The sequence below is a fragment of the Hyla sarda genome, chromosome 1 (genome assembly GCF_029499605.1).
Source record: "Hyla sarda isolate aHylSar1 chromosome 1, aHylSar1.hap1, whole genome shotgun sequence".
Classification (NCBI taxonomy): Eukaryota; Metazoa; Chordata; class Amphibia; order Anura; family Hylidae; genus Hyla; species Hyla sarda.
The window spans coordinates 395,665,147-395,687,840 of record NC_079189.1 but is presented as its reverse complement, the minus strand read 5'-3'; the positions used below and the strand labels follow the sequence as shown (position 1 = coordinate 395,687,840).

At 40.2% G+C, this 22,694-nt stretch overlaps 1 protein-coding gene across 2 annotated transcripts in view; it reads left to right on the top strand.

Annotated features, from left to right (window-relative positions):
• LOC130276716 (myosin-7) overlaps positions 1-22,694 on the top strand; it is a 97,209-nt gene that overhangs the window by 31,134 nt on the left and 43,381 nt on the right. The window contains exons 1-4 of one of the 2 annotated variants that reach the window (XM_056526455.1): positions 10,135-10,255; positions 10,346-10,553; positions 10,639-10,782; positions 13,082-13,238. In XM_056526455.1, coding sequence (XP_056382430.1) covers positions 10,353-10,553; positions 10,639-10,782; positions 13,082-13,238 — 502 coding nt within the window. In that variant the 5' untranslated portion in view covers positions 10,135-10,255; positions 10,346-10,352. Of the gene's footprint in view, positions 1-10,134; positions 10,256-10,345; positions 10,554-10,638; positions 10,783-13,081; positions 13,239-22,694 lie in introns of those variants that run through there. The other variant, XM_056526447.1, reaches the window with a different exon arrangement.

Sequence of the window (22,694 nt, the reverse complement as noted above, 5' to 3'; positions counted from 1 at the left end):
AAAAAGTCGTCAAACACCTGTGGGGTGTTAAGGCTCACTGCACACCTTGTTACGTTCCTTGAGGGGTGTAGTTTCCAAAATAGTATGCCATGTGTTTTTTGTTTTTTTTTGCTGTTCTAGCACCATAGGGGCTTCCTAAATGTGACATGCCCCCCCAAAAACTATTTCGGAAAAATTAACTCTTCAAAATCCCATTGTCGCTCCTTCCCTTCTGAGCCCTCTAGTGCACCCACAGAGCACTTGACATACACATATGAGGTATTTCCTTAATCGAGAGAGATTGGGTTACAAATTTTAGGCTGATTTCTCTCCTTTTACCCTTTGTAAAAATTCTAAAACTGGGTCTACAAGAACATGTGAGTGTAAAAATTGAAGATTGTGAATTTTCTACTTCACTTTGCTGCTATTCCTGTGAAACACCTAAAGGGTTAACACACTTACTGAGTGTCATTTTGAATACTTTGAGGCGTCCAGTTTTTATGGGGTATTTCTAATATGAAGGCCCCTCAAATCCACTTCAAAACTGAACTGGTCCCTGAAAAATTCTGATGTAGAAAATTTTGTGAAAAATTGGAAAATTGCTGCTGAACTTTGAAGCCCTCTGATGTCTTCCAAAAGTAAAAAAACATGTCAGCTTTATGATGCAAACATAAAGTAGATGTTACGCCTAGCGCTCCGGGTCCCCGCTCCTCCCCGGAGCGCTCACGGCGTCTCTCTCCCCGCAGCGCCCCGGTCAGTCCCGCTGACCGGGAGCGCTGCACTGTCATGGCCGTCGGGGATGCGATTCGCACAGCGGGACGCGCCCGCTCGCGAATCGCATCCCAGGTCACTTACCCGTCCCGGTCCCCTGCTGTCATCTGCTGGCGCGCGCGGCTCCGCTCTCTAGGGCGCGCGCGCGCCAGCTCTCTGCGACTTAAAGGGCCAGCGCACCAATGATTGGTGCCTGGCCCAATTAGCTTAATTGGCTCCCATCTGCTCCCTGCCTTTATCTGACCTCCTCCCATGCACTCCCTTGCCGGATCTTGTTGCCTTGTGCCAGTGAAAGCGTTTAGTGTGTCCGAAGCCTGTGTACCTGAACTTCTGCTACCCATCCTGACTACGAACCTTGCCGCCTGCCCCCGACCTTCTGCTACGTCTGACCTTGCCTCTGCCTAGTCCTTCTGTCCCACGCCTTCTCAGCAGTCAGCGAGGTAGAGCCGTTGCTAGTGGATACGACCTGGTTGCTACTGCCGCAGCAAGACCATCCCGCTTTGCGGCGGGCTCTGGTGAAAACCAGTAGCCTCTTAGAACCGGTCCACTAGCACGGTCCACGCCAATCCCTCGCTGACACAGAGGATCCACTACCTGGAAGCCGAATCGTGACAGTAGACATATTGTATATGTGAATCAATATATTATACTGTATAATTTATTTGGGATGTCCATTTTCCTTAGAAGCAGAAAGTTTCAAAGTTAAAAAAATGCTAAATTTTCAAATTTTTCATCAAATTTTAAAATTTTTCCCCCAAGAAATGATGCAAATATGAAATGTTACCACTAACATAAAGTAGAATATGTCACGAAAAAACTATCTCAGAATCAGAATGAAAAGTAAAAGCATCCCAGAGTTATTAATGCTTAAAGTGACAGTGGTCAGATGTGCAAAAAATGGCCGTGTCCTTAAGGTGAAAATGGGCTGGGTCGTTAAGGGGTTAATATATTATCATTACTATTTGATACCATCTGTGATAAAATAACGGAAGAGTCACTCTTAGTGTTACAACACCTATGTGGATGTCATGTCCCATTCGGAAAGCCCACTTTGAGTGTGTCACACTGTATGCCAGGTGTTACATACCATTAGGTGTCCTACAGATTTCTGGTATAGAATATTACACACATTTTATGCTTGAGCTGTACATCTGAGCCATTTTCTTAAACTCCCACAGAGAATTGTCAGCCAAGTGTAAAGGAGCAAAATCAAAATCCATGCTATATATAAGTATATCATTGTTAATGCTGTAAACTTTTGTTCTTTTTATTGTATTAAACCAGCTGTGTCAAAGTAATAATAGGTGCTAAATTTCATTGTAATAATAATAAGTAGAATTTGAGAGTTTTTTGGTTTTTATATTTTATTGGCTGTCTGTACAGTGCTCGGAATGTGTGAAAAGCAGAAAAGAGCTCTTTGCTAGCAGAGATTAATGATGGATAAGCATAGCTGGCCAATATCCAGACGACATCCCGTCCTTCTTCTATATCTCTTGTCTGGAGAAGCAGGGCAGCTGACAACAATTGTTGGATAATAAAGTAGAGGTGACCCCTGCAGCCCCACACTGCCATATAAAGATGTGATGTGTTGATAAAAGGACACTGATACCTTGATATTTATAGAGACCCTTGCCTTGTCTATTAACCTCTTCACCATCTGATGTGCTACCGCAAAATGCCCCATGATGACAGCTATCATTTAACGCTTCTGACATACTGCTGATAATGATATGTCATGAGCAATATTTTCATTGACTCAAACTTATTGGTAGAGCATAAGTATAGGGTGTTTGACATCCTAAAAACAATGCTAATATATTATGGCTTCTTAAGAAAGTGATGTAGTTCAGTAAGTAAAATAATTCTTTCATCTTCTATCTTCTATCATCTTCTATCCGTGGCTATTAGCTATGGAGAAGTGGCCATTGATGTGTTCTACATTTGTGTCTATGGGAGTTACAGAAACAATGACTAAAGCTTTACTTGTATACTCTTGATAGGTAGGAATTACCCTTGTAATAAAGTTGTAGAGGGTCTATCTGGGAATGTTTTTTTATTTGACTATGTTACAGGGGCTGTACACTTAGGCCATCTTTTTCTATTGCAAACCCGACATGTTTTGTCGGATTGTGCGCCAGAAATTCTGTTTGCACCAAATTGAAAAAACCCAGACTAACTCTCCATTTTGCTAAGAAAACCCGAAAAAAGGGCAAGGCCGTCGGGAAAAGGGGGCATGGTCACGGAAAAGGGCCGTGTTCCCGACATTTTCACAAAAACCCAACATATTTACTAAGGTTTCCACAAAAAGGTGGTGGAGTTCAACTGAGGAAAACCCCACAGATCAAAGCAGGTGTAAAAAAAGCTAAGTGTAGGGAAACCTTAGTAAATACCGTGGAAAATAAATTGTAGGGAATTAAAACCCACAAAGAAAACTCCACTCCACTCTACTCTAGTAATTAAGGGCCTCAGTGTAGTTCATAATATAGTGTCTGTACCTGTGTTTCATGGTGGTCTCGCAATTCTTCTGTGATTTTTCCCTTAAGGTTTATTTTTAACAGCAGGTTGTCTCAGGTTTTCCTAGGTTGTAGTGCAGTCCGAGAGATTACATCACTAGTCAGGTGATCAGAAAGAGCCTGTCTTTGCTTCAATGGGTTAATTGACTGCTGGGTGGGAGGAATATCATTCTGTTTTTGCAACAGCTGGAGGCACCCAGGTCAGAAAACACTGGTCTATTGCATTGAAGAGATCACTAGTGTGTTTCAATGGGTGTGGTGGCTGATGTGCCATCCAATCAAGGAATGATGGGATTTGTAGTTTAAAGGAACAAACTCCCACAGGAAATTGCCAGTTCACAAAAAGCTAGCCACAGTGTTATGGTAATCTGACAGCATAGCCATTTAGCCCCAAGACAAGCACACATCCTTCCTAAGCATGTCCATTACTGTCTGTCAGGTACGTACTAAAATCACCTTATGGTGGATAACCCCTTTAACCTGTTAAGGTCCAAGGGGGTACCTGTAAGTCCTGGGTCCTTTCCCTTTCTATAACGCGGTTCATAGCGGGTGGGGCCCAGCCTCTAACAATGGCCGGGACCGGTGACTAATAGCGCGCGGCACTGATCGTGGTGCCGCGCGCTATTAACCCTTTAGACACGGCATTCAAAGTTGATCGCCATGTCTAAAGTGAAAGTAAACTAGTGCCGGTTAGCTCAGGGGTTCCCCCTACCTGCCTCCTGGTGTCCGATCGCCGAATGACTGCTCTGGGCCTGAGATCCAGGCATGAGCAGTCAAGCGGCAGAATCATTGATCAATGGTTTCCTATGAGAAACCATAGATCAGTGTGTGCAATGTTATAACATATGGGAGCTATAACATTGCAAAAAAAAAGTGGAAAAAAAAGTTATTAAAGATCATTTAACCACTTCCCTAATAAAAGTTTGAATCACACACCCCCCCTTTCCCTTTTAAAAAAAAAAAGTGTAAATAAACATATGTGGTATCGCTGTGTACGGAAATGTCCGAATTATGAAAATATATTGTTAATTAAACCACACGGTCAATTGCATATGCGCAAAAAAAATTCCAAAGTACAAAATAGCGTATTTTTGCTCACTTTTTATATCATGAAAAAATGAATAAAAAACAATCAAAAAGTCCGATCCATACATAAATGGTACCGCTAAAAACTTCAGATCACGGCGCAAAAAATTAGCCTTCATACCACCCCATATGTGAAAAAAGAAAAAAAATTATAGGGGTCAGAAGAGGACAATTTTAAACGAATAAATTTTCCTGCATGTAGTTATGATTTTTTCCAGAAGTATGACAAAATTAAACCTATAAAAGTAGGGTATCATTTTAATAGTATGGACATACAGAATAAAGATAAGGTGTCGTTTTTACCAAAAAAATTTACTGCGTAGAAACGGTAGTCCCCAAAATTTACAAAATGATGTTTTTTCTGCAATTTTGTCGCACAATTATTTTTTTACTGTTTCATCGTAGATTTTTGGGTAAAATGACTGACGTCACTGCAGAGTAGAATTAGTGGGACAAAAAAAAATAAGCCATCATATGGATTTTTAGGTGCAAAATTGAAAGAGTTATGATTTTTTTTAAAGGTAAGGAGGAAAAAATGAAAGTGGAAAAACCTCTGGTCCTTAAGGAGTTAACTGCTGAGCCTTTTGATAAATGGCTGTACCAAAAAAGGTTGTGAGCACATTTGAAGGGTCAGACATATATTTTTAGATACAATTACAGGTCCATTTGCTCTTCATAAATAGATGTTTGCCTTATCTCCGAGGGGTAAAATTCTTCCTTCAAATTCCTTTATAGATTAAATATTTTAAAGGGACAAAAGGAGACTTCAACATAAAAACTAGCCCTAATTTATCCTGATTCTTAGGATTTATGAAACAAATAAATTAGGCCACCATACTGGGTGTTATAAAAGTATAAAATATGTAAAGAAAAGAAAGCAGGAGCCAGCGCACAGTCTTCAGGTTTATTCAAGAGGTATACAAAGGTAACAGGATAGTACACATACCGGCACTCCGGATAGGATGTGACGCGTTTCGGGTCACGTGACCCTTTGTCAAACAGATAATTGGGTAGAGACTGGCTACCTTTTTATATGGTGTTTCACAGGTGCAGCTTGACTGGCTAATGAAAAAAAGTTCATTAACCCTCAATAGCTCAAACATTGTGAAAAACATCGAACAAGCTTTACAGGAAAATGTTACAAAACATGCACAAAAGCACAAATATAAATAGGTTACGTTGCATATTACAAGGTTCTATATGCTAACATAATAACATGTTACATGATTAAAGATAAAGTATGGAATTGGTATAATATTGCAGAAAAGAGGTGTAGGACTAATCGTAGTACAGGATAATATCAGATCTAAAATTAAGACCATGCGGCTGGTAACTGCGTAAATTATATATCCAAAAGATTTCTCTGTTGCGAAGGGTTTTAACCCTGTCACCACCTCGTTTCTGCTTGTGAACCAATTCTATACCATGGAAAGAAAAATGGGATGTGTCACGGTTATGTTTGTCACAAAAGTGTTTTGAAACACTAGATATATTGACATGATGAGGATTTAAAATGCCTCTAATATGCTCCTGAATCCTGATTTTAAGTGGGCGTTTAGTGCTTCCTATATAAGATAGGTTGCAAAGTTTGCAACAAATCCTATATACCACAAAGGTAGTTTGGCAGTTTATAAAGGATTTTATGGGCAAGCTGTGTTGAGCAGAAAGTTGAGCAGAAATATGTACCCAAGTGTAGTGCTTTCTGTTAATCTGAGGGACATGTATATGAATGAATGGCTAGAAGGCTATTTAGGTGCAGCAGGGTAAAATTGATGGACTTGTCTTCATTTATTTTAAGGTGTGAACCCAGTGGCAAGTAACATATTTACATGAATGGTTTTTGCTCTATGAATAATGATTCTATTAGCATTTTTTAAGACTTTTACCTACTAGATTTGCTTAAAAGTATGGGGTCCCCAAATAGGCCTTCTCCAATGAAGGCATGCCTTTATGGCACAATTTTGCACAACTCTGTCCATGTCAGGAACTGTCTAGAGTAAGAGCAAATACCCATAGCAAACCTCTCCTACTCTAGACAGTTCCTGACATGGACAGAGGTGTCATCAGAGATCATTATGGTCAGACAGAAAAGAAATTCATAAAGAAAAGAACTTCATGTGGAGCATGCAGCAGCTGATAAGTACTGGATAGATTAAGATTTTTTAATAGAAGTAATTTACAAATCTGTTTAACTTTCTGGCACCAGTTGATTTAACAAAAATTCCTCTTTAAGAAGAAGAGAACCTCTTTAACCCCTTAACCTCTTAAGGACCCAGGACGTATGAGTACGTCCTGGGTCCCGGTCCTGCGATATAACGCGGGGTCACACGGTGACCCCGCATAATATCGCGGCGGGCCCGGCGTCATAGTGAAGCCGGGACCTGCCTCTAATAGCGAGCGGCACTGATCGCTGTGCCGCGCGCTATTAACCCTTTAGCCGCTCGCTCAAAGCTGAGCCGCGCGGCTAAAAACAAAAGTAAAATGTGCCGGTTAGCTCAGGGAGCTGTTCGGGATCGCCGCGGTATAATCGCGGCATCCCGAACAGCTGTAGCACAGGAGGAAGGTCTCTTACCTTCCTGCCTGCAGTCCGATCGCCGAATGAATGCTTCAAGCCTGAGATCCAGGCTTGAGCATTCAATCGACGAAAACACTGATTGATCCATTCCTCTGGAGATGGATCAATCAGTGTAAAAGATCAGTAAATGCAATGTTATAGCCCCCTGTGGGGGCTATAATATTGCATAAGAAAAGTGTAAAAAAAATCATTAACCCTTTCAATTATCCCTTCCCCTAATAAAAGTTTGAATCACCCGGCATTTCCAAAAATAAAAAAAACATTATGTAAATAATAATAAAAATAAACATATGTGGTATCGCCGCGTGCGGAAATGTCCGAATTATAAAGATATACTGCTTTTTAAACCGCTCGTTCAATGGTGTACGCGCAAAAAAATTCCAAAGTCCAAAATAGCGCATTTTTTATCACTTTTTATACCACAAAAAAGTGAATAAAAAGTGATCAAAAAGTCTGATCAGAATAAAAATGGTACCACTAAAAACTTCAGATGACGGCGCAAAAAATGAGTCCTCAAAGTGCCCTGAACACAGAAAAATAAAGTTATAGGGGTCAAAAGATGACCATTTTAAACGTATAAATTTTCCTGCATGTATTCATGATTTTTTTCGGAAGTGATACAAATTCAAACCTATACAAGTAGGGTGTCATTTTAACCGTATGGACCTACAGAATAAAGATAAGGTATCATTTTTGACAAGGAATTTACTGCGTAAAAACAGAAGCCCCCAAAACTTACAAAATAGTGTTTTTTCATCAATTTTGTCGCACATTGATTTTTTTCCCATTTCACCGTAGATTTTTGGGTAAAATGACTAATGTCATTACAAAGTAGAATTAGTGACGCAAAAATTAAGCCATTATATATAATTTTAGGTGACAATTTTTAAGAGTTATGATTTTTTAAAGTTAAGGAGGAAAAATTGAAAATGAAAAAACGGAAAAAGCCCGGGTCCTTAAGGGGTTAAAGGAGATGTCCGGTGCTCACTTTTCTTATTTTATCCGTTCCGGGCTTAAAAATAAAAGAAAACAAATTTTCTCTCACCTGCCTAGGCTCCCCCAGTGCTTCAGTACAGGTGTTCGGTCCCCGGGCTGTATTCTTCTTACTTCCTGTTAGCCCGGCACATCACACGGAGCTTCAACCTATCACCGTCCGCAGCGATGTCCCGCCTCGGCCAGTGATAGGCTGAAGCTCCGTGTGACGTGTCGGGCTAACAGGAAGTAAGAAGAATGCCCGGAACGGATACAATAAGAAAAGTGAGCACCGGACATCTCCTTTAAAGGCCAATTTTCACTGTAGGACCAGAGCGTTTTTTGCACATCTGACCACTGTCACTTTAAGAATTAATATCTCTAAGACGCTTTTACCGAATATTCTGATTCTGAGATTGTTTTTTCGTGACATATTCTACATTATTTGGGTGGTAAATTTTCGTCGTTACTTGCATCCTTTTTTGGTGAAAAATCCCCAAATTTCATGAAAATGTTGAAAATTTTTCATTTTTCTAACTTTGAAACTCTCTACTTGTAAGGGAAATTAATATTCCAAATAAATTTTATTTTTATTCACAAACACAATATGTCTATTTTATGTTGGCATCATAAAATGGACATATTTTTACTTTTTGATTTTTTTTTAGCAAAGTAGAGCAGCAATTTTCAAAAATGTCATGAAAATTGCAAAATCTGAAGGGACAGATGTTACAGAACTACAATTCCCAGCATGCCTGGGCAGTCTAGGCATGCTGAGAGTTGTAGTTTGGCAACATCTGGAGGGCTACAGTTTGGGCATGCTGGGAGTTTCAGTTTGGCCTTCCAAGTGGTTGCCACAGTAAATATCACATTACTTTCACTTTCATTCCCCCCACCCCCACGTCGCTTCCATACCTGAGCCAGGATCCAGCAGTCTGCAGCGACGATAAGCTGTTCCCAGGCATCTTCTCCTGCAGGTACCAACCTCCATCTTCTCCCCATGTTCCCCACGACATCCAGGGGTGGGCAGAATGGGTGGTTGCCATGGCAACCCACTGTCCTGCTCTGCCATTGGTCAGAATCAGTTCTGACCAATGGCAGGGGATAGGAGGAGATCGCATCACTGCGACCTCACTCCTACCCTGCAAGATGACCTGGACTGTCACTGACAGGTCAGATCATCACTATTTTCTGGGCTGATCGGGTCACTAGAGACCCGATCAGCCCCGAATAGCAGAAAATCGCATGTCTTAATTGACATGCGATTTTCTGCGATCGCCGACATGGGGGGGGTCTCAGGACCCCCCTCGGTGTTTGCCTCGGACGCCTGATGAACGATTTCAGCAGGCGTTCGGTTTTGCAACCCGCCCGTTGCGCGGCGGGATGCGAAATTCCCACGGACATATGAGTACGTGCCTGGTCCTTAAGACCCAGGGCGCAGGGACGTACTCATACGCGCCTGGTCCTTAAGGGGTTAAGATTTTATTCATATTCATAGTTTTCTGTGCATTTCTAGTTCTAACAATGTCTTGGAAGTGTATTGATGGCTTGTCTATGTTCAAGTAGATTGAGTTGGTTAATAACTATGTTCCTATGTATAAGGCCCTCAAAAATTTTATAAGATCTGTCCCAGATGGTTAGCTCAGGATACTAGAACTGAGTAGCTTCAATGTCTGAATTGACCATTTTCCCCATTACGATAGGGTTGGTTCTGGAGGCAGAGCGGTGTGCAACTGAATGGATGAGTGAGTGAATGTGTCTAGTCTTGAAGAGATTGACTGCGCTCAGTTTTCTTTATTGAGGCTTATTGTTTTCTTCATATTTGTGATAGTGTTAACTGTACATTGCAGATACCTATGCTGTAATATATCACTCACTGTTATTCTATCCTGCTGGTGTGTCTTCTAACAAAGTTGTTCTTTCAGATTGTTTTATTTTGTTTGTATTGAAAACCCAATAAGTAAAAAATAGTTTTTAAAAAATAATTTCATAATGTATTTTAACCAAAAGTCAATTATTGCATACTGAAAAAGTGGTCGGACATGGGTTAATGAAGTCTTTCTGTTCCCCTGAGATCAAAAAGGCACTGAATGGTATGTCACACTTGCAGTACTCCTCTGTCTCATATGTCCGCTACAGCTCCCCACCACAATTCCAAAACAATGACGTGAGACCCTCAATTGTTCTTTAGCTATGTGTGAATGGGTGTGACACTTAGACAATACAGCCCAAATCTGGATTGGGGGCAGGAAAAAGGACAGGTGTGCATATATAAATATGACATGTGCATTTGGTAACACAGAGGTGTAATCAGAGTTTTCAAAAAAAATCCTGTCTGCTACTATCTGCCTGCTCCTAGGTGAGTACCAATATTTACATTGCCAAACATTGCTTTTCCACCAGAATTCCTTCTTTGCATTGCTTAGACGTGTATTTCCATCTCTTATAGTGCAATCATGGGTGATGCTGAAATGGCAGAATTTGGGGCTGCTGCTCCGTTTCTCCGAAAAACCGACAAAGAACGTCTGGAGGCCCAAACCCGTCCCTTTGATATGAAGAAAGATATTTTTGTTCCTGATGATAAGGAAGAATATGTGAAAGCCAAAGTGACCAGCCGTGATGGAGACAAAGTATCAGCAGACACTGAACATGGGAAGGTAAGTGGTCCTCTGTGCATGCTCACATAAAAAACTATGACTGGATTGAATAGATATTATTTTATATTTTGTGTATGTATTTTAGACAGTCACTGTAAAAGACAGCCAGATTATGCAACAAAACCCTCCCAAGTTTGATAAAATTGAGGACATGGCAATGCTGACCTTTCTAAATGAACCAGCCGTCCTGTACAACCTCAAAGAGCGTTATGCAGCCTGGATGATCTATGTAAGTATCAATGCTATTACATACCTATATCAAAATACTCCAAAATACTAAAACAAATACCGTACTTCAGTGTGCAGTCTGCATGTTATCACTCACCTCGCGTAACTTACCAACATCATTAGTGCATTCAGCTTTATTTCACTTTTCTATGTAATTAAAAATATAGTTGTCATTGAAACCTCTTTGAGAAGAAAATTGCATTGAAAAGTTGTCTTCTCATAGAAAATGGCAATTATAAATATGTTGGACTGTAAATTTGTCACACAACTTTTGGTCTCGATAAGGGGGTGGTCTTCTCAAAGAGGTGGTCTTTTGTAGAGGTTTCACTGTACCAGGGATACAATTTATCCTACATCCATATGATTTAATGTACAGTACATGAATGAATCATAGTTTATGTGATGAAAGGGAACACACAAGATAACATTAAAGGGGTACTCCACTGGAAAAAAAATTTTTTTTATCAACTGGTGCCAGAAAGTTAAAAAGATTTGTAAATTACTTCTATTAAAAATCTGAATCCTTCCAGTACTTATCAGCTGCTGTTATGATCCACAGGAAGTTCTTTTCTTTTTGAATTTTCTTTCTGCCTGACCACAGTGCTCTCTGCTGACACCTCTGTCCATTTTAGTTCCTAAAATGGACAGAGGTGTCAGCAGAGAGCACTGTGGTCAGACAGAACGGAAATTCAAAAAGAAAAGAACTTCCTGTGGATCATACAGCAGCTGATAACTACTGGAAGGATTACGATTTTTAACTCTGTTTAACTTTCTGGCACCAGTTGATTTAAAAACATTTTTTTCCAGTGGAGTACCCCTTTAACCCCTTAAGGACGCAGGACGTAAATGTACGTCCTGGTGAGGTGGTACTTAACGCACCAGGACGTACATTTACGTCCTAAGCATAACCGCGGGCATCGGAGCGATACCCGTGTCATGCGCGGCTGATCCCGGCTGCTGATCGCAGCCAGGGACCCGCCGGCAATGGCCGACGCCCGCGATCTCGCGGGCGTCCGCCATTAACCCCTCAGGTGCCGGGATCAATACAGATCCCGGCATCTGCGGCAGTTCGCGATTAAAATGAACGATCGGATCGCCCGCAGCGCTGCTGCGGGGATCCGATCATTCATAACGCCGCACGGAGGTCCCCTCACCTTCCTCCGTGAGGCTCCCGGCGTCTCCTGCTCTGGTCTGTGATCGAGCAGACCAGAGCAGGAGATGACCGATAATACTGATCTGTTCTATGTCCTATACATAGAACAGATCAGTATTAGCAATCATGGTATTGCTATGAATAGTCCCATATGGGGACTATTCAAGTGTAAAAAAAAATGTAAAAAAATGTAAAAGTAAAAGTGAAAAAAAAGTGAAAAATCCCCTCCCCCAATAAAAAAGTAAAACGTCCGTTTTTTCCTATTTTACCCCCAAAAAGCGTAAAAAACATTTTTTATAGACATATTTGGTATCGCCGCGTGCGTAAATGTCCGAACTATTAAAATAAAATGTTAATGATCCCGTACGGTGAACGGCGTGAACGAAAAGAAAATTTAAAAGTCCAAAATTCCTACTTTTTTAATACATTTTATTAAAAAAATAATTATAAAAAATGTATTAAAAGTTTTTTATATGCAAATGTGGTATCAAAAAAAAGTACAGATCATGGCGCAAAAAATGAGCCCCCATACCGCCGCTTATACGGAAAAATAAAAAAGTTATAGGTCATCAAAATAAAGGGATTATAAACGTACTAATTTGGTTAAAAAGTTTGTGATTTTTTTTAAGCACAACAATAATATAAAAGTATATAATAATGGGTATCATTTTAATCGTATTGACCCTCAGAATAAAGAACACACGTCATTTTTACCATAAATTGTACGGCGTGAAAACGAAACCTTCCAAAATTAGCAAAATTGCGTTTTTCGTTTTAATTTCCCCACAAAAATAGTGTTTTTTGGTTGCGCCATACATTTTATGATATAATGAGTGATGTCATTACAAAGGACAACTGGTCGCGCAAAAAACAAGCCCTCATACTAGTCTGTGGATGAAAATATAAAAGAGTTATGATTTTTAGAAGGCGAGGAGGAAAAAATGAAAACGTAAAAATTAAATTGTCTGAGTCCTTAAGGCCAAAATGGGTTGAGTCCTTAAGGGGTTAATGTCTGACCAGCAATTGCACAACCTTCTCTAGCATTAGTATTATTCACTTTCGTTCACTTACATTTTCCATGCATGTGATATTGTTATGTATTGTGAGTTACATTGTGATGTCCTTTTGTTATTTTCTCTCCTTCCAGACATACTCAGGACTGTTCTGTGTGACCGTTAACCCCTACAAGTGGCTTCCTGTGTACAATGCAGAGGTTGTGGCTGCTTATCGCGGGAAGAAGAGGACTGAAGCTCCACCTCACATCTTCTCCATCTCTGACAATGCCTATCAGTACATGCTCACAGGTCAGATCCTCCTTCTCCTTCATTTTTATACTGTATAACTGATAATTTGACAGACTCTCTGACCCAGATTTACGATTGCATATGTGCCATAAACCATACATACATTAAGTACATACAATAAGTCATACATTACATGAGCCACATTTATAATGAGTTGTAGACACTTTTCTACCTAGTCCAAAAAAGGGGCATAGCTTTGGTAAATAAGGGTATAGTCTAAATGTGATAAGATGTGCAGGAGAGGCTCACTACCTAATGGACATCAATCGACCGAGCTAGCAAATCTGACACCTATACCCCAGGTGTCGAAAAAAACCCGATAGAATTAACAAAAATATTGGCGCTCTAAGGTCATCTGGAATTTGAAATAAAACCAAAATAAGTAAAAAGTTTATTTATTATTCTAAGGGCCCTTGTGACCTATTCTGATTATCAATAAGAGAGATAAAATGATAGACAAATAAAATCAAATTAAAGGGGTTATCCAGGAAAAAACTTTTTTTCTATATATCAACTGACTCCAGAAAGTTAAACATATTTGTAAATTACTTCTATTAAAAAAAATCTTAATCCTTTCAGTACTTATGAGCTTCTGAAGTTAAGGTTGTTCTTTTCTGTCTATGTTCTCTCTGATGACACGTGTCTCGGGAACAGCCCGGTTTAGAAGAGGTTTGCTATGGGGATTTGCTTCTAAACTGGGCGGTTCCCAAGACACGTGTCATCAGAGAGCACTTAGACAGAAAAGAACAACCTTAACTTCAGAAGCTCATAAGTACTGAAAGAATTAAGATTTTTTAATAGAAGTGATTTACAAATCTGTTTAACTTTCTGGAGCCAGTTAATATATAAAAAAAAAAGTTTTTTCCTGGATAACCCCTTTAAGTCTAATGCACATTTACATTATCTCCTTTAAAAGGACTGAAATAGAATACATTACTTGAGCTACAGAAAAGTCTGTATTTATCTATATTAAGGATCACCATAATAATTATAGCAGTTCGTATACGGCATGAAATGTCCCGGTGAAATAAAAAAACTGTAGCAACAAATATTTGTTCAAATATTCACAACACGTTAGAACAACTTTCGCCCCTGACAGTCCTGTAAAAGAAGCAGTCATCAGTACTATGTTTTATTAGCGCCACTGATAGTGTTATTAGCACCAGAAAAAAATTGCATATCATTTAATACCAGATTAACTTGGTATTAACTGCGACACTGCGGCATAAAGTTGTTCTAAACCTTTGAAAATAGGGTGATAATAGCACATAAAGACTAGCCACGGCCCTTTAAATACATTTGCTAACCGGGTGCTAAATATCTGAATATGTGACGCTAATACTGTGCGCTGCATTTAAAGCAAATGTGGCGCAGCTAAAGCCAAAAAAGTGTTGCTAAATTCTTTGAATATCCCCCCCACCCCAGTATGTCTTATTATAGTTCTCATGCAATGAGTATACTGTAAGAAAGATGGTTCTATGGTGCTATGCACCACTAACCTGTACGAAGACGTGGTGTCTGCATGGCACTGTCAAAAGAAGAGAGATGTTTTGTTGATCCCTCCTCACTTGGGCACCACAATGTGCTGATATATTGATGTTCTTGAGCAGTGTACCACCGTACAAGAACATCAATATAATAGCATGTTGTATTGGCTAATTGAATTTACTTTCTACTGTTAGTTTGTCAATCAAAGGAGCGCACACTCCGTTACCACGAGGGATCACTTCACATCACATGCACATCAGTTCCCATTGCCTGCAGATGTCTGCCTGGAGAGATTATTGCCATCTCAGGCTAGGTTTCCACTTGTTTTTTTTTTCTGGCAGTTTTTGGATATCGGCCACTGTAGTTTTTGAGCCAAAGCCAGAAATGTATTCAAAAAGAATGGGACATATAAAGGAAGGACTTACATTTCTCCTCCCTTATGGATCCACTTCTGACTTTGGCTCCAAAACTGCAGTGGCAGATATCCAAAAACTGCCAGAAAAATAACAAGTGGAAACTTAGCCTATCACTCACACGCTCAGCCGGCTGGTGCGTTAGGTGCATTACCAACAGCCGCATGCGTAACATCTCTCTTCTTTTGGCAGCACAATGCAGACACCGGGTCTCCCTACAGGTGAACCGAGCATAGCGCCATAGAAACTTCTTTCCTACAGGTTACCCATTGCAGTAGAACTATAATAAGATGTACTGTGTTGCAGTGAGGTACAAAGTACCTAGGACTGTTTCTTTTACAGGACTATCAGGGGCAAAAGGTTCTTCTAATGTGTTGTGTATGTGTTGTGAAATATTTTTTGCTACACTTTTTTATTTCAGCAGAAGATTTGATGCTGTATACAAACTGCTATAATTATTAGTGATATCATATGGTGATTATGTATAGATAAATACAGACTTTCCTATAACGCAAACAAGTTATTTTCTACTATGATATCAGTGCTGATTATAGCCTATTATACAGTATTCCATTTCAGCATATTTAAAGGTGGTACTGTAAATGTTCATTAGACTTAATTCAATTTTATTTGTGTATTATATTACCTATCAGTTATAGCAAGTTTAGAATAATAGTCTTTTTTTCTTATATTGGTTTTGTTTCAAAGTCCAGTTGACCTTAGAGCACCAATATGATTGTTTATTCTTTAGTCTAAATACACCAAAATTTTGAAGCACGATTCTGGGTTGAAGTAAGCCAACTAAAAAGTTAAGTCTGTCTAAAAGTTAGACAGTTTTAGTAAATCTGGGCCTTATTATCATTATCTGGCCTGGCATATCTCAGTTGAGCTGAGCAAGTAGGTCAAAGGTTAGATTAGCCGTTTTAGTTGTTTGGATGATCTAACAGGATCCTGCAGCAAAAAGCTTTGAAATTCTTCGTAGATTTTGGTTCTTAAGTCTTCTTCCTGAATGGAGATCTTCCTGAATGGAGATATGGGATTACTGTCAAGGCAATTAATATTATTCTTAACTGTCACAACATATTAATGTGTGCTTTGATCTTGGTCTCAGAATGCTGAGAGTAGTTAACACATTGCTGTTAAGGTTAGAAGTTCCTAATTATGCAAAGCTACATGTGCCCTGGGCCTCAAATTTAAAGTACCGTACTATATTGACACTGAATACTTGCAGTTAGAGATAAGCGAACTTACAGTAAATTCGATTCGTCACAAACTTCTCGGCTCGGCAGTTGATGGCTTTTCCTGTATAAATTAGTTCAGCCTTCAGGTGCTCTGGTGGGCTGGAAAAGGTGGATACATTCCTAGGAAAGAGTCTCCTAGGAGTGTATCCACGTTTTCCAGCCCACTGGAGCACCTGAAAGCTGAATTAATTTATGCAGGAAAAGTCATCAACTGCCGAGCCGAGAAGTTTGTGCCGAATCAAATTTACTGTCAGTTCGCTCATCTCTACTTGCAGTATTAAAGGAATTTCCCTTTAACCCCTTAACCCCTTAAGGACTCAGCCCATTTTGGCCTTAAGGACTCAGACAATTTAATTTTTACGTTTTCATTTTTTCCTCCTCGCCTTCTAAAAATCATAACTCTTTTATATTTTCATCCACAGACTAGTATGAGGGCTTATTTTTTGCGTGACCAGTTGTCCTTTGTAATGACATCACTCATTATATCATTAAATGTATGGCGCAACCAAAAAACACTATTTTTGTGGGGAAATTAAAACGAAAAACGCAATTTTGCTAATTTTGGAAGGTTTTGTTTTCACGCCGTACAATTTCTGGTAAAAATGACATGTGTTCTTTATTCTGAGGGTCAATACGATTAAAATGATACCCATTATTATATACTTTTATATTATTGTTGCGCTTAAAAAAAATCACAAACTTTTTAACCAAATTAGTACGTTTATAATCCCTTTATTTTGATGACCTATAACTTTTTTATTTTTCAGTATAAGCGGCGGTATGGGGGCTCATTTTATGCGCCATGATCTGTACTTTTTTTTGATACCACATTTGTATATAAAAAACTTTTAATACATTTTTTATAAATTTTTTTTTAATAAAATGTATTAAAAAAGTAGGAATTTTGGACTTTTTAAAATTTTTTTCGTTCACGCCGTTCACCGTACGGGATCATTAACATTTTATTTTAATAGTTCGGACATTTACGCACGCGGCGATACCAAATATGTCTATAAAAAATGTTTTTTACGCTTTTTGGGGGTAAAATAGGAAAAAACTGACGTTTTACTTTTTTATTGGGGGAGGGGATTTTTCACTTTTTTTTTACTTTTACTTTTACATTTTTTTACATTTTTTTTTACACTTGAATAGTCCCCATAGGGGACTATTCATAGCAATACCATGATTGCTAATACTGATCTGTTCTATGTATAGGACATAGAACAGATCAGTATTATCGGTCATCTCCTGCTCTGGTCTGCTCGATCACAGACCAGAGCAGGAGACGCCGGGAGCCGCACGGAGGAAGGTGAGGGGACCTCCGTGCGGCGTTCTGAATGATCGGATCCCCGCAGCAGCGCTGCGGGCGAGCCGATCGTTCATTTTAATCGCGAACTCCCGCAGATGCCGGGATCTGTATTGATCCCGGCACCTGAGGGGTTAATGGCGGACGCCCGCGAGATCGCGGGCGTCGGCCATTGCCGGCGGGTCCCTGGCTGCGATTAGCAGCCGGGATCAGCCGCGCATGACACGGGCATCGCTCCGATGCCCGCGGTTATGCTTAGGACGTAAATGTACGTCCTGGTGCGTTAAGTACCACCTCACCAGGACATACATTTACGTCCTGCGTCCTTAAGGGGTTAAGGACTGGGCCATTTTTTCATTTTTGCACTCCTCACCTTCTAAAAACCATATCACTTTCAATTTGGCACCTAAAGACTCATATGAGGGCTTTTTTTTTTTTTGCGCCACTTTGAAATCACATCAATAATTTCACTACAAAATCTACGGCAAAACCAGAAAAAAAATATTTGTGGGGCAAAATTGAAAAATGTCATTTTTGGGGGCTTCTGATTCTACGCAGTGCACTTTTTGTAAAAATGACAACTTATCTTTATTCTGTAGGTCCATACGGTTACAAGGATACCTAATTTATATAGCTTTTATTTTACTACTTTAAAAAAAATTATAACTACATGCACCAAAATTAGTATGTTGAAAATTGGCATTTTCTGAGCCCTTTAACTTTTTTATTTTTCCATAAAAAGGGATGTTTGAGGGCTCATTTTTTGTGCAGTCATCTGAAGCTTTTTTTTTGTTTTGATGGGACTTTTTGATCACTTGTTATGCATTTTTTAAGGTGTACAAAGTGACCAAAAATATGCAATTTTGGACTTTGGTATTTTTTTTACATAAACGCCATTGACCGTGCGGATCAATTAACATTATATTTTTATAGTTCAGACATTTGTGCATGCGGCGATACCACATATGTTTATTTTTATTATGTTTACATAATTTTTATATGGAATTTGGGAAAAGGGGGTGATTCAAACTTTTAATATGGAAGGGGTTAATGGGTGTTTTTCAAACTTTGAAACTTCTGACTTTGGCTCAAAAACTGCAGTGGCAGTATTCCAACAACTGCCAGAAAAAAAACAAAGTGTAAACTTAGCCTTAGAGGACTTTTAGGAGGAATCATTAGATTCCTCATACAGATCAATGTGGTTCCATAGAACCACATTGATCTGTGTGCTCTCCGCTTCATTGATAAAGCCTGGTTCAGCCAGGCTTTATCAATCACAGAGCTGGGACCAGCATAGGAGTAGAGGTAAGCCCTCCGGCTACCTCCTCAGTGGATCGCCCCACCGCGATCGCACTGCAGGGGAGGTGATCCACCCCACTGGACCACCAGGGACTGGTTAAAGGTCTCTTTAGACGCTGCTGTCAACTTTGACAACGGCCATCTAAAGGATTAATAGCAAGCCGCATGTCGGCTATTAACAGCGGCCCCCAGCTACAGGAATCAGCTGGTGGTCGGCTGGTATGGTGCGGGCTCTAGTCAGGCGCCCGCGCCATACACCACTTGCTGCTGTAGGATGAGCCGGCTTGTCCTTAGACGGCAACTGGTTAAAATCAACATTAACCCCTTAAGGACTCAGGGTTTTTCAGTTTTTGCACTTTCGTTTTTTCCTCCTTACCTTTTAAAAATCATAACCCTTTCAATTTTCCACCTAAAAATCCATATTATGGCTTAATTTGCAGTGACATTAGTCATTTTACCCAAAAATTCACGTCGAAACGGGAAAAAATAATAATAATTGTGCAACAAAATCGAAGAAAAAACGCCATTTTGTAACTTTTGGGGGCTTCCGTTTCTACGCAGTGCATATTTTGGTAAAAATGACACCTTATCTTTATTCTGTACGTCCATACGGTTAAAATGATACCCTACTTATATAGGTTTGATTTTGTCGTACTTCTGGAAAAAATCATAACTACATGCAGGAAAATTTATACGTTTAAAAATGTCATCTTCTGACCCCTATAACTTCTTTATTTTTCCACGAACAGGGTGGTATGAGGAATCATTTTTTGCACCGTGATCTGAAGTTTTTATCGGTACAATTTTTGTTTTGATCGAACTTTTTGATCACTTTTTATTCATTTTTAATGGTACAAAAAGGGACCAAAAAATAAGCTTTTTTGGACTTTGGAATTTTTGGGCGCGTACGCCATTGACCGTGCGGTTTAATTAATGATATATTTTTATAGTTCGGACATTTACGCACGCGGCGATACCACATATGTTTATTTATTTTTTTATTTACACTGTTTTATTTTTTTTTATGGGAAAAGGGGGGTGATTCAAACTTTTATTAGGGAAGGGGATAAATAACCTTTATTAACACTTTTTTTTTACTTTTTTTTTGCAGTGTTATAGGTCCCATAGGGACACCGAGAGGCAGGTAAGGGCTCTTCCGGTGTCCTGTAAGCTGTTCGGGACACCGCGGCGGTCCCGAACAGCCCGACTGAGCAGCCGGGATACTTTCACTTTAGAAGCGGCGGTCAGCTTTGACCGCCGCTTCTAAACGGTTAATACCACACATTGCCGCGATCGGCGATGTGTGGTATTAGCCGCGCGTCCCGGTCGTTGATGAGCGCCAGGACCGACACGATGTAATGTAGGGTCGCAGCGCGACCCCGCTTCATATCGTGGGAGCCGGCGCAGGACGGAAATAAACGTCCTGCGTCGTTAAGGGGTTAAAGGGGTACTCCCATGGAAAACATGATTTTTAAAATCAACTGGTGCCAGAAAGTTAAACAGATTTGTAAATCACTTCTATTAAAAAATCTTAATCCTTCCAGTACTTTTTAGGGACTATATACTAAAGAGAAACCCAAAAAAGAAATGCATTTCCTGTGATGTCCTGACCATAGTGCTCTCTGCGGACCTCTGCTGTCCATTTTAGGAACTGTCCAAAGCAGAAGAAAATCCCCATAGCAAACATATGGTGCTCTGGACAGTTCCTAAAATGTACAGCAGAGGTCAGCAGAGAGCACTGTGGTCATTACATCAGAGGAAATGCATTTCTTTTTTGTATTTCTCTTTAGTATACAACCCCTAAAAAGTACTAGTAGGAATAAGATTTTTTAATAGAAGTGATTTAAAAATCTGTTTACCTTTTTGGCACCAGTTGATTTAAAAGAAAAAGTTTTCCACGGGAGTACCCCTTTAATTACCTACTCATTGGAAGAGTATGTTCACACTGAGTAATTTGAATGGAATTTCCTTGTACAGAATTGCGCATCAGAAATTCCCTCTGTGAACTCTACCATTGATGTGAATGGGTCTTTCGAGGACCGATTCACACTTTGGAATTTCAGCAGCAGAGAATTCCATTGCTGAAATTGACCTGCGCAAAATTGTGCAAAATTCCATGAGCACTGCATTGCCGTCAATGGTGACAGCGCAAGGCCATGCGATCCTACCGCCAGGGCTGCCATCAGAAATTCCGGGGCCTCTTAGGCTGGGTTCACACTACGTTTTCTCCCATTCGGGAGCGCATACGGCAGGGGGGAGCTAAAAGCTCGCACTCCCGTATGTGACCGTATGCGCTCCTGTATGTCATTCATTTCAATGAGCCGACCGGAGTGAAACGTTCGGTCCGGTCGGCTCATTTTTGCGCCGTATGCGCTTTTACAACCGGACCTAAAACTGTGGTCAACCACGGTTTTAGGTCCGGTTGTAAAAGCGCATACGGCGCAAAAATGAGCCGACCGGACCGAACGTTTCACTCCGGTCGGCTCATTGAAATGAATGACATACGGGAGCGCATACGGTCACATACGGGAGCGCGAGCTTTTAGCTCCCCCCTGCCGTATGCACTCCCGTATGGGAGAAAACGTAGTGTGAACCCAGCCTTACACAGCTCAAGGCCTGAACACCCGTATTCCCCCATAGATACTTATTCCTCCTTACATTGCCCCCATAGATTCTTATGCCCCCTTACATTGCCCCCATAGATTCTTATGCCCCCTTACATTGCCCCCATAGATTCTTATGCCCCCTTACATTGCCCCCATAGATTCTTATGCCCCCTTACATTGCCCCCATAGATTCTTATGCCCCCTTACATTGCCCCCATAGATTCTTATGCCCCCTTACATTGCCCCCATAGATTCAGAATTGTTTTCAAAACAGGTAGTAGGTTTATTTATCCATACAATACAAGTGATGCAACATTTCAACCTCAAATTAGGTATTTCTCCTGCTTGAGAAAGACCTCAGTTGAGGTCGAAATGTCACATCACATGTATTGTATGGATGAATAAACCTACTACCTGTTTTAAAAACAGTTCTGGAGTGCCATCTTCCACCTTTTATTGGAATTTGTGACTGTGGCCAGGCCTTTGAAGACAGAGCACCCATTGACTTGGAAAAGTCATAAACTGTGCAACATCCATCTCTCTCTTTATATTTCCCCCATAGATTCATATGCCCCCTTACATTGCCCCCATAGATTCTTATACCCCCTTACATTGTACTCATAGATTATTATGCCCCTTACATTGCCCCCATAGATTCTTATGCCCCCTTATAATGCCCCATAGATTTGTATGCTCCCTTACATTACCCCATAGATTATGCCCCCTTACATTGCCCCCATAGATTCTTATGCCCCCTTACAATGCACCCATAGATTCTTATGCCCCCTTACATTGCCCCATAGATTTGGATGCTCCCTTACATTACCCCATAGATTATGCCCCCTTACATTGCCAGTGTACATTTACAGGGAGTCTTTACCATCTGCAGTCATTGAAAGCTGTAACATAAAGATGAGACCATGCTGCAATGGCCAGAATCACAGATAACGTCTATCCCTGACATATAACACCTTAAATGCTGCAGTCCATAGCGAACATGTTCAGTGAGAGGTAATTGGATGTCTGTGGGCGTTATGCTGAAGTGTAATGAAACAGAAATATTGCAATGTATTATATGAACAAAGTGATTGCAAAACCAAGCT